General features: G+C 38.7%; 3 protein-coding genes across 3 annotated transcripts; 1 reads left to right on the top strand and 2 right to left on the bottom strand.

Moving 5' to 3' along the window:
- Window positions 1-422: 422 nt before the first annotated feature.
- Window positions 423-3,227, bottom strand: CBG10963 (the record flags this gene model as incomplete). The annotated part of the gene is made up of 5 exons (XM_002644941.1): window positions 423-579; window positions 631-809; window positions 2,595-2,787; window positions 3,019-3,117; window positions 3,190-3,227. 5 exons carry the CDS (start codon window positions 3,225-3,227, stop codon window positions 423-425), a joined length of 666 nt encoding a protein of 221 aa, XP_002644987.1.
- Window positions 3,228-8,106: 4,879 nt separating this feature from the next.
- On the bottom strand, window positions 8,107-8,336 carry CBG27775 (the record flags this gene model as incomplete). The annotated part of the gene is made up of 2 exons (XM_045239911.1): window positions 8,107-8,198; window positions 8,246-8,336. The coding sequence occupies 2 exons, from the start codon at window positions 8,334-8,336 to the stop codon at window positions 8,107-8,109; spliced, it is 183 nt and encodes a 60-aa protein (XP_045099105.1).
- A 3,938-nt stretch (window positions 8,337-12,274) lies between these two features.
- On the top strand, window positions 12,275-15,526 carry CBG27776 (the record flags this gene model as incomplete). The annotated part of the gene is made up of 6 exons (XM_045239913.1): window positions 12,275-12,551; window positions 12,598-13,443; window positions 13,489-14,047; window positions 14,127-14,666; window positions 14,712-15,158; window positions 15,205-15,526. 6 exons carry the CDS (start codon window positions 12,275-12,277, stop codon window positions 15,524-15,526), a joined length of 2,991 nt encoding a protein of 996 aa, XP_045099106.1.
- Between the last annotated feature and the right edge of the window lie 601 nt (window positions 15,527-16,127).

Below are 16,127 nucleotides of genomic sequence, written 5' to 3' on the forward strand. Positions count from 1 at the left end.
GACGTGTCGTACGGCGGCGCGCATTTGCGGTGGACTAGTCGGTTGCTAGGCCAGCATTGCGAATTGAAACGTGTAATATGACGATGATTTAAAACCGAACAAAGGAAGATTCATGTTTAGATTTCGTGTTGAAATAAATAAACAAACAGAAATTGCGAAATAGTGTTGTCACGTCAAGAGGGAAGCATGTGAAAATGTATTTTTCTCTTGTCATGGAAATAAATGTTCCATAGAAACGCAAAATATGAGTTACTTCCCGAAAAAAACGATCAAAAAAGAGTTTTTCAGAGTTTATCAAAGCAAAAAAAAAAAAGAAAAAAAGCACCATAGATAAGTACAATCAAAACTAAACAACCTGTAATCGGAAATTGGAACCGGTTTACCAAACAAAAAAGAAAAACACTACTAATCGAAATTCAAATCTATAATCTTTGCTCCTTGACGTCAATTTTTCGTCCACCGGCACCACTGGCCATGATGTTCTTGATGACAATGACGATGGCAAGAATATGGCAAATGTTGACAATGATCATGCAGATGCGGTAAGCGGTGAAGGTGAAGCAGCGACGAACGTTTTCCCTAAAAATCGATTATTTAGAATTTCACTGACTCGGAAAAATAACCAATTACCTGGCATCATGCTTTGGGTTCAATGGAAGACATGGCCAGAAAAAGCGAAGCTTTACAAACTTGACAATTCCCCAAGTGAGAGCAACCAACTTGATGCAAGAAGAGAGGTAACAAGTGCTTGCCAAAGATAAACGTGGCTCATTTGTGAAGAGAATGTTCATCAGCGTTGGAAGAGGCACCTGAAAAATGTGTTTAATTGTTTTCTATTCCATTTATTCTTTTTAATATTGAAATTTCAAGGTTTACCCCTTAAAAAATAATTTTTTATCATTACCAACTTTCAGTTGTTCTTAACACGTGTTTACACAAGCAGCTACTATTAAAATTAGCACTATCAAATGATATGTGTTTCCCAGTCTTCGTGCTCCACCGATGAATCGAGTGGTTTCCGACCTTTGTGACCCGTTTCAAACGTAACAGCCGTCACATTTGTTCTTTTTTTTTCTACATAGATGTTTTCCTCATCGTTCAGTAGAGTCAAAGAGGAGCAATATGATGGGGATAGAGGGTTTCTTTTAGCTGTCACCACAGCACCACAATTCATCATTCACTACATGCACAACGTTGTTTCCTCAAAATACACACGATCTCGAATGTTTCTACAATCTTTGATGATTTTTGGTTTTTGATAAAAATTGTACTAATTGAAAGAGTCAAGAGAACAAAACGGCTAAACTAGGAATAAATGCACTGCAAAAAATCATATTTCAAACACCTATTTCCTCTAATAAAACCCCAACGCAAGAAGTTTAACTTGAACTACCACAGTTCCCGTAAGAGATTTGAGAAAATCTATAAACTGATAAAATATTTTTCATCGTGCAGTCAACATTTTTGTGATTAGGAGATTTCGCATTACTCTAACGGAAGCTGTGATAGCTCAAAGTAAAAACCTAGAGCAATTTTTTTATGAAGCAAGTCCGGATTTTCTACCGTTTTGTGTGAAGGAAAAATCGGCAACATGATGAATACCGTAAAACCTGTGAAAGGAACCTCACACAGTCAAGTTTGAACGAAGTTATCTGAAATCCATTGCAAAGTATCAACAATATATGAACTGACAAAAAACACGTCTGATTTTATGATACGATTCATCAGTTGACATTTTTTTTATATAATTCAGAGGAACAATTGGTTCAAAACTGAAGTTATTTGGAGTCCTTCTGTTACAGGTTTTACAATAACGGTAACTCACTAAAACAAATCCAGGTTTTAAAAAAATGTGAGAATTACCAAAAATTTTTAATTTTAAAGGTGGAATAGCCGGTCCGAACAGGCCGGATCGGGATATTCTATAAATATCAGTTTTTAAAGATTTGTTATCTCGATTGAGGTAGATTAATTAATTTCAGAGTTTTGACTTTTCCGGCTTTTTCCACAACACTACAACCCCCTCTCATACTCATTTCGCCACCCCAAAAGTGTGGAAAAATGCTATAGATCTGATCATTGAACCGTTGCTTTCTTTTTTCATGACTTCTCCGCAATCTCAATTATCTTTCATCGCACCTGATGTGATCGCTCGACCCACTCTCTCGCTCTTTGCTTCTCGCATTTTCTCTAGGGTCCATGTTGTTTTTATGCCAGCAATATTTTGCCAACATTGTAATGATAGCCACTGGAGTGTTTTGGAGAGGGTGACCGGCTCATCAGTCTACAGATTATTAGTTTTGGTTTTTAGTTTTTCTCAAAAATCAGAGTGAACTCAGAGAGTAAACTCGTTCAGCTAAATCGAAATGTGAATTTGAGGAAAATGGGATTTTCCAGAACACCGAGGTCAAATCACCTAAACATAAATGTTCTTCAGATGTTTTTCAAACGCCCGCTCCTAAATTTTTCGACAAAGATACACGGGTACGAAAAACGCGTTGAGGTTGTTAGTGTTGACAGAAATTCGATACTCAGAAGTTTCCAGGTTCAGAATATAAATTTCGAAAGAAAGAACACGTTTAGAAAAAACTCACTTCTTCAAGAGCAAGAACCAATGATTTGGCGAGTCGAGCGTAGAAAACGTTTTCTTCTTCGTATTTCAACGTCTTGCAGACGTCGATCATTTCAAAAATGTACACGAAAACACTGATCCCAGTGAAGAAGAAGTATCCATACGCAGCATATGTGGCAATCTCACTTTGGAAATTTCCCAGATATTCTGAGATTCTGAAATAGATCAGGGTTGAGAAATCGAATATTTTGATTTTCTGCTCAAATCTGATCAAATTACGTCGAACTTGAGACCATCATTTGTACTTTAAGAAACCGTTCTGCAATGTCTTATACCCTCCAATAGATTAAATTACCGAGGAGTACTGGTGTCAAACACTGCTATCCAACTCAAGTTACTGTTTTTTTCAACAAAAATAAATTTAAATCAGGTGAATTGAAAGTTACCTGTTGCATACAAGAAAGTCTGCCAGTACATCCAGCGTTGAAGCGATTAAAGTAATTATGGCAATAATTCTGACGGGAGGTGCCCATTCCAAGCCGTTCCTGAAATTCGGAAACAATGATTCGGGTTCTTTTTTGTTTAACTTGAATTAGACAATTCAACTTAAAACTCACTTGGCATCATTATCCGCCCAAGCCAATCGGACACCCATGATTCAAACAAAATAGACTAGAGATAAAGATCCTATATTGCGGTTATCAATAATAACAGAAAAAGACGAGTAATGTTTCAGAAAGGAGTATTTTTCTCTCGGATGGCTCTTTGCCTGTGTTTCTCTATCTTCTCTCGCGGGAAGCCACGGCAAAGAATGTGTTGGATGGGTGGGCGGCGCCTCTGCGAACAAGAACACAGCTGTCTTCTGGCAGCAAAGGTGCATGGTTTTCGACCTGGTATCCACGTCATGGGCAGGAATCCCGGAAGGACGGTGAGGTGAATTGTCACAAGTTGAGTTGGAAATTGAAAAGTGCTTGTTTTTTAATTGGAATCTTTGACCCATTTGACGGAGCAAATCAACTAAAAATTTTCGATTCAAGATAAAAATTAGGAAAATTCAATTTTCCATTTTGGTGATGGCTGAGCGAGTTTCACAAGTTATAATTCGAGATCAACATGAAACCTAAAAAACATTAGCGCTATTTTTTCAGTAGGAAGCTGATTATCACAGTTTGTCTCAAGTATTATTATTATTATGCTGGTACGCAAAATCGGAGCTTTGGAAGAGAAAATCTGGTAGGCGTGGCCATCGCTGAGCTATCATAATTAGCAAATATTCTTCACTTTGATCTGAGGACCAAAAAAAAATCTAAAGACCAAAATAACCGACGAGAGCCTCAAATTTTTTACTAGAATATTATCCACCTACTGCATTAACATGGTTTTTTTTGAATTTCACATCAAATTCAACGATGTTTTCTGAAAAGATCCTTAATAAGCGAGATAGAACAACTCCGAGAATTTCGAAAATTTTATCAGTAAGGAAAAAGTAAAGATTAAAAATCTAGATAAATCGTTGTACGAAAGTGTGACTCATTGCACCCCATAAATTCCGAAGCTAGGAGGTACCCACATTTTCACGTGGACGTCGATTTCGAAATTTTGACCTGCTTATTTCATTTTTTCACGTCTGACATCATACACCGACACTTCGTTTAGCACAACACGAACAGGTGACTTGCTTTTGTGGATGCGGGGGAGCAGCTCATTTCTCTCATCAGAGAAATCTCCTGCAGAAAAAAAAAACTCACCAGGTCAACAACAAGTCAGATCAGTAGCAAACTCTCCATCCACAAGTTTGACTTTTCGTCTTATCAGTTGTTTTGTATATGTGCGCTTTTCTATTATCATCTATCAGTGTTAGTGCTCCGTCGACTGCGATCATGGAGGACTAGTGTATTTTTTCACAGAAAACTCTCATGATTAATGTGAAACTTGTGCACTTTACAACAAGATGACTTTGAACCGCCTGGGGTCATAGCTCGATTGATAGGAAAGAGAAAAAATTTTTGGGAAGGTTGGTCGTTAACAAAACCGCCATGTGATCCATTAGTATTACTCCGGGTGTGGGGAAGTAAGTGTTTGACACTAATGAATCATGAAATGATGAGAAAGTTGACGGAAGTGATGATTATGTTTGACAAATGGGAAAATGAGATACCTGAATCCTTGGGAGTCATGAATTTTGCTCTGCTTTCAGGAAATTTTAGGGATAAAGATTAAAAAAAGAATATCACCACTTTTGCCGATATAAAAATGTTGAATCTGATAGCAAAGAAAATCATTCAAATTTTCACATTGAATTACATGTAAGCTTTATAGAATGCAGGACATCTTGAGTAAAATTATACCTTAACAAGATACAATAGGTGAAAGATAAGCGGTGTTTCTGATGAGCACGTGTTTTGGCTGAAAAAAAATGAGGAGTGAGAGGGAGCGTATATGAAGTGTTGCGAGGGAGAGACAAGTTGTTGTGACTGTGACGAGAACTTACCATGTCCAACATAGTATAAATGTGTCCTTTCTCGAAAATAATAGTCAGCGATGTTTACAGAGAGTGTACAGGGTAAGGCAAACGTCTTTGTGCATAAACAATTTGTTGTAACTTTCTTCTAAGTAATCGGGAAATTGTTGAAACTTTGCAGTTATTTTTTTTTCTATTGCTGAAATTTAAGAATCACTTTGATTTTTAGAATTGTCTTTTTTAGTTTTCCTGCTAGAATCAGAAGAGTGGTTGATGACATAATGCTTGAGACACGAAATTTTTTTCATGTTTACTCTTGTCTATCTATTGTACTGGTAATGGCGGGATTTCGAAACGTTAATTTTAAAAAACTATGAGTCCTGTTTCAAAAAACTTTTCAAAGCGGCAGGAATTCGAGAGGAACTTTCCTACAATTAGGAAAAATATATTTTACGATAGGGTAAAAAGATCTGGTTAGAATGACATAATGCTTTGACTATCTATCTCATTCCCTAAACAAAAAATGAAGTTTTTCGAACTTTTGAACGGTCAGCGGATAACCATGACTGAATAGCAAGTACCGATCGGAGTTTAAAATAGCATTTTTTTTTCGAAAACTACAGATTGTTTTCATTATTGTAACATAGTGTGAACACTCCTACTAGTCTCTATTCGGCCATCACATATGCTGGAAAAAATTAGAAGAAGTTGCGTGCCAACATTCCTTGAAAAATTACCTTATCCCTTTGAACCTATGATGGTTTCGCTAATATTGTAAATATTGTAAAACCGTGTTATGAATTAAAGTATTGAATGAGAATTTGAATGATATTGATTCATCACGATATCCCCTTACCCCGAGTGATATTGAAGCGGAAACTTGATTTTCACCACTTTAAAAAAACCGGTTGCTGCTCAGCGCAGGAAAATTCTGGACAAAAACTGTTTTGTTTTTCAGAAACCACATTTTTCGCAGATGATAGTAAAATATATTTTCACATACTTGTAAAATTCCGGGCCGGGCCTGAGATTTTTTTGCATTGTTTGTCTGTTTGATCGAACAAGATCGAAAAAACTCGAAAAAAATGTTTGATCTAGAGTTAAATTCGAAAAAATGAAAGGGGATCTCTTTGGTTCGTTACATGAAATAAGGTGGAACATCCCAATTTGATGGTTTAAGCAGCTGAAAACTTGCGCAGTGACTAATGAACCTCAACAATGGGAAATGCGATTTTGTGAAAATCATCTGAAAATTCTTGATAACGCCTAGTTACAATTTTTGAAATTCAAAAGGTTTTTAAAAAATCCGTTATTTTCTTTTTCACTTTGTGTCAGATGCTAATATTTTCCAATAGCTGTCAATGCAAAACAGAGATTGGCAGAATTCCTTATCACTAATTCCAGATTCGGGCTTTTATTTTTCAACCTCCTTCTCAAGAAACTACCTGAGAAAATTGTAAAAAAAAACACAATCTGTAAATTTATATTTAACCGGCCTAACAATTTATGAATCGGAAGTTTATTGTCAATACATTCGATTACAAATACATATTCTTAAAGTTTCAGAGTTGATTCAACTTCTCCAAAAGCTCTACTGCAAAATGTTTTCTATCACAAAAGTGAGTTTCAATTGTAGCGAGGTATCAGTTAATGCAAAAATAGGATTTGTTTATAAATTACAATGTTTTGTTTCATATACAAAATGATGATAGAACCATTTTGTATTTTCAAAGTGATTGAATTATTACTTGAAAAGACCTGAAATACAAACTCAGAGAATAACTAATACATTTCTTGCAGAGATGAGCGGAAGAGATTTACGGAAATTTACGGAAGACGGTTCTCAAGGAGAGCTATCGATTTTTTGACTGTTTCTCTTTCTGCTTTTTCTCTTTCTTTCTCTCTTTAACTGAATTTTACTTTTTCAGTTTTTAAGAATATCCTTTTTTAAATTCTCCCTAATGTTAAACTTCCATGCAATTACCAAATCATATTTTCCTTTGCTGATCAAAAAATGTATCGCAATCGTCGAAGTATTATTTTCTGCTAAATTCAAATTCTCGTATTTTTGGCTTTATGACTATAACTTGAAAGAATATTGTTGGAAGAGAGAAATTTATTTGGATTTTTTTTTGCATTAAGAGAATATTAGGAATTCAAGGAAACGACCAATGACGCCATTTTTGAAAGGAACTTGCGTATTCACAATGAAGTTGCCTTTTCAGGATCAGACTCGTAATAGGATGTCTCTACGATGTTCATTAGAGCGAATGATGACACGAACGGCGGAGAAGAAGAGTCCACAGACAATAGCCGCTGAAAATGATTAGCTTGAAAGTTATTCAGGAAAAATTCGTATTCTTACCTAATGGGAGGTTCCATACATCCAAAGTTTCCATGATGTCAATCAAATCCATTGTTTTTGTGAGTCTACAAATTCAATGTGGTTAGGGAATATTTCTTCTATGGTGAGCATAAAAATTTAAGCGTCAATGGAAAAATATTTCTATTTTAAGGCTACTGATTCCGAGCGATCCCAAATTTTATGAGTGTAGCAATAATTACACCCTTTTTGAAAGTTGTCATAGCAACAAGAAACTGGTGCTGAACTCATGTGAGAACCTTTATTTTTTGTTTTCTTCAGTCAAAAACAAACTAAAAACGTTCGAGAATTCGGATAGAATGAGAGAGAAGAACATTGCGTGAGTGATGCGTAACTTTCGAATTTTTCTTTCGAAAAAAAAGAAATTTCTGTTCTTTATGATCAACTTTTTCGGAACAAAAGTTTATTGATACGACAAAAATACGAGTGACGCAGCCAAAAATACGAGAATTTGAATTTTGCAGAAAATAATATTTCGACGATTGCGAATACACTTTATGATCAGCAAAGGAAAAGATTATTTAGTAATTGCATGGAAGTTAAACATTAGGGAGAATTTAAAAAAGGATATTCTTAGAAACTGAAAAAGTAAAATTCAGTTAAAGAGAAAAAGAAAGAGAAAAAGCAGAAAGAGAAACAGTCAAAAAAGAAATATATGTCTGGTGTGATAACAAACGTTGAATTGCGTATTTATATATCGTGCACAAAGTCTCCTTCATCTTCTTCTCGGTCCATTTGTAAAACAGCAATGAGGATAATAGTCATAATGATGCTTCCCACAACTGAAAATAATCTTGTTAATTTCATTCGAAAGCTATCTGCAACTTACAGAGATCTAATCTGGTCGGGAGAAAGACATGCAAAGGTTCAAAAACTTCACGCAATATTTTATAGATAGCAATAGTTAAAATCGTGGACATGGCAACGCGATGGACCTGGAAAAATACATTGTATTTATTTTCTGAACAGAAATGGAGAAATGAAGAGAGAAATGTAGATCTGAATAGTGTTTCGCTCTATCAAGAAATCAGAGATGAGCGGAAGAGATTTACGGAAATTTACGGAAGACGGTTTATTTTCAAAATGAAAAATGCTACCAAAAAGTTGTGAACGGACAAAATGTAGAATTCAATGAGAGTTATTTATTGGTATAAAAGTTATCTCATAATAGTGATGGAGAGTTGAGATGTGGCGTTTCTTCCGTGTTCCGTCTTCCGTATGGCACACGGAAGACGGAAGACGGAAGAAAGACTCTATTTGAATAATCCAACAAAATTTCGAAACAATTTTAATACCAATCGATAGCTCTCATTGAGATATCGATAGCTCTCATTGAGAACCGTCTTCCGTAAATTTCCGTAAATCTCTTCCGCTCATCTCTGCAAGAAATGTATTAGTTATTCTCTGAGTTTGTATTTCAGGTCTTTTCAAGTAATAATTCAATCACTTTGAAAATACAAAATGGTTCTATCATCATTTTGTATATGAAACAAAATAATGTAGTTTATAAACAAATCGTATTTTTGCATTAACTGATACCTCGCTACAATTGAAACTCACTTTTGTGATAGAAAACATTTTGCAGTAGAGCTTTTGGAGAAGTTGTTTCAACTCTGAAAATTTAAGTACATGTATTTGTATTCGAATGTATTGACAATAAATTTCCGATTCTTATAAATTTACAGATTGTGTTTTTTTTTACAATTTTCTCAGGTAGTTTCTTGAGAAGGAGGTTGAAGAATGGAAGCCCGAATCTGGAATTAGTTATATAGAATTCTGCTGTGACAAAGGAAATAACGGAACTTTTAAAGACCATTTGAATTTCAAAAAATTTAACTAGGGGTTTTCAAGAACTTTTAGATGGTTTTCACAAAATCGCATTTCCCATTGTTGAGGTTCATTAGTCACTGCGCAAGTTCTCAGCTGCTTAAACCATCAAATTGGGATGTTCCACCTCATTTCATGTAACGAACCAAAGAGATCCCCTTTCATTTTTTCGAATTTAACTCTAGATCAAACATTTTTTCGAGTTTTTTCGATCTTGTTCGATCAAACAGACAAATGCAAAAAAATGCAAAAAGATCCCCTTTCATTTTTTTTTGAATTTTACTCTGGAATCATCAAATTAAGTAGAGCACATCATGAGATTTTGTACATCACATTAAACCACTGCTTCTTTATGACCCTTTTAAGTGCGTTGAATCCTTTTTTAGAGCACTCCGAAGACAAGCAAACCACGCCCCTTTTCTTCCATTTTCATTTCATTTTCTTTTCTCTAGTTTTCCAAATTTTGAGAGGATGACGACTGGTTTTCATCTGATTTTAGAATTTCGCTATTTTTTCTGTTTTCTTTCCGAATACATTCGTAAATTTTTCAGAGCTCGCTTGAATTTCGGAAATGCTTCACCTACTCCCACTCATTGCGGCGATCAGTGCACTTATGGCAAACTTTATCGCATTGTCCGATGATCCGTACGTCGGACTCGGCATTGCATGTGGGTTTTAATAGTTCCAGTTGATAAAGTATATTAATTTTCAGGCCTCTTCGTTCCACTTCTCAGTCATATCGTCACTGAAAACTACGGTCACGGACGCCGCAGAAACCGTCTCTGGCGATAAATTCCCTTCCTGGCAACATTCACAATGTCTAAACCCTGTATTTCCAAGAGTACTTTTCATAAGATGTTCCTTTGCAATTAAATCGGCCACGAATGAAAACATACTAAACCACTGTGCCGAAATTTGACTTTGACATAATATTAAATCTCTTATTTCCAAAATAAATCATTCCTAAGGACGCTTATATTTTCAAAAAATCCAGATTCGGCAGTTTTCGAAAAAAGTACGAAGAGAACCAACAAAACCTTCACAATTTCAGATTCGAAAAAATCCAAGTAAAATCGATATGTAGAAATCTAGTGTATTTAGAAGCATTTACTTTACTAGATGTTCTTTGAAAATAATCGATAAGGAGGATGAAAGGATCCGAACACGGAACATTAAGTCTGAAATTTCCGTGTCTTCGAAACTTGTTTTTCACAGCCAACCTCTTTATCTGACATTTACGTTGAGAATCAAATCCAACCTTTTAATCGTTTCAATTTAAAAACAAAGGGACTTTATGATTACGTGACTTCCATTTTCCTTATTCCGATTTCCGTTTTCCATACATCCGAAATCTGTTACCGCTCAACACCGATGAGATTCAATGGTCTTAGACTTGCGTTCATAAAGGTGGCCTCTTGATCTACACAGTAGTGTTTGCGTTGCGCGCGTTGGTATGGTCCTTTTCTTCACTCGCCCCCTCGCTCATCAAAAGGCCGCCAAAACGCGTAGTGCGCAAAGGGGGCTGATTGACACAAAACGTGTGCGCGTTCGGCGCGAATCGCGGTTCTCATTCCTCAGTCGTCAACTCATTCTCATTCTTATTCATTTTACTCGCTAACTCTCCTTTTTTTCTAATGTTTTTTCGTTAACTTTTGATATTTTAACGTGCGTTTGGAAACTAAAGATAATTTCTATTTTTAGTTTCAAATTACAAGTGCTTAGCACAAATTCTTGTTTGAAGTGCTACGTTTCCCTTGACTAATGTGCAGCCTATTTAAACTATTTCTAAATTATCGATTTTTCATTGACGGAACAGCATTTCCCCCGATAAATCGCGTTTCTTGATGCTTTGCACCCGTTTTCAATGCTTTGTTTAGACACTGCCGTGGAGTAGCTGCTGTCGTTGTGTCTTCGTCTCTCCGAACCCTCACAAGAAAACACGATTGCAGTTGCTATCTCGTGCCGCCCGCTTTGCACTTATTTCCTATACTTCGTTCAGACACAGCAAGCGCCGCGTAAAATAGCTTTCACCGTGGCGTCTTTGTCTCTCAAATGCGATTTTGGGGCGGTATATTACTGTTCTGCACCAGACAGTTGCCTCAGACTAGAAGATATTAGCCAGTTGATGTTATGAAGGGTTATTATTTAGATGTTTTTGGAGCAACATAAGGACCAGAGGAAGCGGAAAACAATCGTTCGTAGTAGGTGGCTTGGCATTTTCTAACGCGCGAACCATTTAGCCATTTTCGAGTGAGTCGTGACCTCAGACAAGCGGAATTGTGGTATAATCTAGTTTCTATTTTTTCCAAGCTGGGTTGGTATACATCAAGCTGTCTCTTGCAGTGCGATCGATTCATAGCAGGCATGATGTTGCAAGTTGCTTTTGCCCGAATTAGATGGCTGTTAAGACTCGAATCGTCAGTGGAACAACACTTTTGTAATTCCCTTCTTTCTTGTGTTTCCGTTCCTTTTTTGTTTTGGATAGTGAAAAGTATTTCACATCAGTTCTGTTTCCCGTTTTCCTCTTCACCTTGCTTCTTTCGGCCGCCATGCCACCTGCACACGTAATGCCAAATTATCGATTATTTGTTGGCGGAACAGCTTTGTCCCCGCAACATTGTGCTGGTCGATGCTGCGCACTCGTTGTTGATGCGTTGTTTAGACACTGATGAGGTGTAGCTGTCTCCGTTGCGTTTTCGTCTCCTCAAACCTCCTTATGAAGATAGATTTTTCTTCATTTTTTGATAACCGTCGTTCACTGATGTTCTTTTCGCAATGCACCCACCAAGAATAACATTATTTTTAGCGGATTAAGGCTTCCCCGCTGTTGTCGCATTTATTTTACATTTTTCTTTTTAGAGCGTAGCATAGAACGGTTGCCACTGTTGCTTTTTCATTTCTGAGAATTTCCCGCCGCCAACACCGTCATTTACTGTTTTCATGCTCTTATTCTCTACAACTTCTTATATATCTCAATATTTTCGCAATTTGAAAGATTCTAAAGCTTTTTATTTCAGAACTTGTTATCAGAATGTACAATCCACCAGCTTTACCCTATAATCCGCCAGCTCTATCGGATGTAAGAAATAATCGACGTGGAGCTTCCAATGCAAATTATCGTGCTAATCCTCAATGGCGAAACCCGCAGATTCAGCAACACCAACTTGCTTACAACCAGCAACCGGTAGAGCAATTCCGCGACAACGACAACAACCGCAACTTTGGCCGCAACTGCCTTCATCCCGGAGTTGGTCATCCACGCGCCAATGACCACGTTCGCAATTATGACCCGAATCGCTCTTTTGGAGGTAAGAGTAAACTTCTGCTAGTGACTTCTAAAGCGTACATTTCCAGGTCAGAGTCTCCGCGGTCGTCGTCCGGTTGATTTCAATCAGACGCTCCCAATCACTCCGGAATGGGTGAAGCAACACAACAACGATGTCGCCAACCGTTCGTTTGGTGGTGACGCTTACGCTCAGCGTGGAAACCGAGCGAACCGTGGAGGACGTGGAGGCGGTCGTGGAAATGGTGGTGGATACGGCCGTGGGAACGGACGCGATGGGTTCTACAGAGGAGACGGATACTCCTATGATGACGAATCCGGTCAAAACCGTTTCAACCACAATCAATCCGTGCATCGTTACAACTTCAACAACACCTTTGATGCAACCGCACTCAGAATTCTCGAGGAATCCCATCGCTCGTTTGCAAATCAATCGTACAATGGAAACGTGCCGGATCGTTGGACAAGTGGCCACGATTACCGAGGACTGGGAACCGGACGTGGTGGATACAGAGGAAATGTCGGGCTTTCATGCAACCAATCCAATCGCGGTCAATATGCTTCACGTCCAGTCTGGAACCACTACAACGAAGACAATGGAAACAGCTCCAACTGGAATAATTCATTGATTGAAGAATCCAGTCGTCGTGGACGTCATTATAATAGCCAACGTGGTAATCGTGGAGGATCCGGAAACGGACGCGGTGGGTTCGCAGGAAGTGTCGGTACATACCGCGGTCAACAACTGCCAGCACCATCAGAATCAGAAGTAGCCACCCAGCAAACTGACGACAGCATTGCTAATGACTTCGATGGAAATGTCGCCATCTGCGAAGCTACTGGTTCTTCAGACGCTGCTAACTGCTCAATCTCACAAGGAGTATACAGCTTGTCGTCGATGGAAGCTTCGGAACAAGGTGAGTTCCCTATTTGAAATCGCCCATTATTATTTTTATTTTTAGATGTCAGTGAAAGCCTTCCAAGTGTTTCGGACGTCGTCTCCCAGAACAACAGTTCTCGTCGTCAAAAGCAAAAGCGACCACCTTCTGCAGGAAGAAGAGTCCCAGTTGATGATCTGTTTGCGAACACTCAAGGACGAGCAACATTTGTCACCAAGGAATCTATCACCGATCGCAATACTTACGTGAATAGTCTCAACGCTTCCTTCCACGCAGGAGTCCATGACGAATCCACTATTCTGACTATCCCAGATTCTACATCGATTGATGATGCTCCAAGTAACTCTTCGATCCTCGACAAGCTATTTCCTCCAAAAATTGTTGATTCCGATGAACAGGGGACTTCCCAAGTCATCGCTCCGAAGAACAAGAACCTGACCAATGTGGTCCCAAAAAGCATTAGCTCTGATGTGGCCAAATTGAATTCGACTTTTCACGGAGATATCGATGAGAAGGAGCATGATGATGTCATGTCTCAGTTGAACAAGACCATCGGAAGCGTGCCCCAAGGGATCTTACGTTCGCGAGCTGAGGAAAGGACACCAACAAGAAGACGCTCGAGGTTAGTGTTTTCTTATTTTATTCACCTGTTAGCTGCGAATTGTGAATGAAACAAATCACAACATTTCCATTGTTTCCAGATCCGTGAGATTCGGTTCATCGAACCAGTTTGTCGAACCGAGCCCAGTGTCATCCTTGAGATGCGATTTCGACGTTGACTCCCCATCCCAAGAGATCAGAATCCCCATCAGAAGAAGCCAATCATTGGAGAAGATTCTTCCATCAGATCTTCCATTCCTTCGCCCAAAATCACGTTTTGCTTTTTCCAAAGAGGATGTCATTGAAGACGATTTCAAGAGTACTGCTCCATTGAACAGAACCGTTGTCAACGTCCCAGGAGACCATGAGTTTGTTGGCAGTTACACTGTCAGGGAGGGTTTCACCAGACTGATGCCAATCGTTCAAGTTTCCGACGGCATGGTCACCTTCCTTCATCCGGATACCAATCAGCCGATGCCAATGTCTCGGGATTTTTCCGTCGATCTGCATCCAACGGTGGACTACGTGAGAGGAACACTTCCAGCTGGAAACTACACACTCCTCAAGTCTATTAACCATGGATCGTCCGACGGAAGCCTTTCACGCAACATTTTTGGACGCTCAAGTCATAGAAAGCTGAGGTAAGTGAAGTTTAGAAACTTTCCGATATAATACAATAATTCCAGTTCCCCAATGGTGTCGAACAAGGCCACACTGATGAGCGTTCCGAAGATTTCTTCCGAAGTCGAAGGTAATGGTGGTTCCGACAACGATTCTTCGCCAGTTCCAGTCACGTTGCCAACACTTGATGGGTTCCATAGACGAGTTTCTATTGATAGTGAGGCTTCGGAAAATGTTTCACCATCCAGTGATGCAGTTTCCACATGTGAAAATGATCCAACTGAAAGTTTCCATGATGAGATCGCATCGCTCTCCAACGCACTGGCTAACTATTCCATCACTTCTCCAAACGGTCTCATGAGCGCCTCAATGATTTGGCCACAAAAGAAGAAGTCTGGCAACAAGAACATTGCTTCAAAAACCAATGCCCCATCGGATTTTGGAATTTTGAAGAACACGATGACGCTTCCCCCACTGTCTAAAGGGAAACTCGGTTTCGGCCCGCCGCTCAGGTAATTTATCAAATTCCAAATGTCAGGTAACAAATGTTCTTTTCAGAAACCCACTCAAAGATCTTCCCGAATCGGAGCTGTGGACCGTTGAGCGTGAAGAGCGCATGAATTCCAGACCAGCGAATCTTCGCGGATTCGTCGAGAACACCCGCTCTCCAAAACGTGTCACGTCGAAGATTCCCGAAATCGGAGAAACTCCTGTTACCCGTGGTTTCGGAGTCTCAGCCCGTCGTGTCAGCCTTCGTGGACCCGGATTCAACGACGAGGATGTTCACCGGATGAAGTTCCTCACTCCGTCAACGAGCACTGCCATCGAGTGCTGTTCGTCGGATAGTTCTCACCGTGAAACTCCTTCCCCAGATCAGTAGTCTTATCTACGCTACTGATTTTGTCAAATGTATAATTTATTTATTATTGCCCCATTGTCAGATCTCTCCACCCCGTTACCAGTTCTTCCCCCCGTAAATCTCGAATTCTTTTCCCCCGTGTTAAATCTTCTCCTCTTTGAACCCACCTCCTTATCAATCCGCTGGTTTTGAGGTTGGTCTCACTTATTACGGGACACGGATCCCCATCTTGTAAATGCTAAAAAACACTTCGCGAAAATAAATCTTTTTTTTGTGAGACCAGAGTTTTCAGTTCTAAAAAATGCACTATTGTTAGACACAAATTTTCAGTGGGGACTTTTGATAAGAACTTAAGTTTTCGGACTTTCATAGTTGTCGGTAGAAAAATCAAAACAGTTCCTACATCCGCTAAAGAAACTTTATCCGCTTATTGAGAACATCTCAGAAGATGAAATCAATCTTGGTTACAAATTGGATTCAAAACCGAAATCATATTCCAAGTAAAGTCCGGATCATATAACAGAAGAGAAAAATGTTTAACAAACCTAATGCCCCCAACGTCTTCGCCGCTCGAAGCGGCGGATCACACACTCAATGACAAATGAGAGACTGTAGAGCGACA

Source organism: Caenorhabditis briggsae, assembly GCF_000004555.2.
Source record: "Caenorhabditis briggsae complete genome, chrX, whole genome shotgun sequence".
NCBI classification, from domain to species: domain Eukaryota; kingdom Metazoa; phylum Nematoda; class Chromadorea; order Rhabditida; family Rhabditidae; genus Caenorhabditis; species Caenorhabditis briggsae.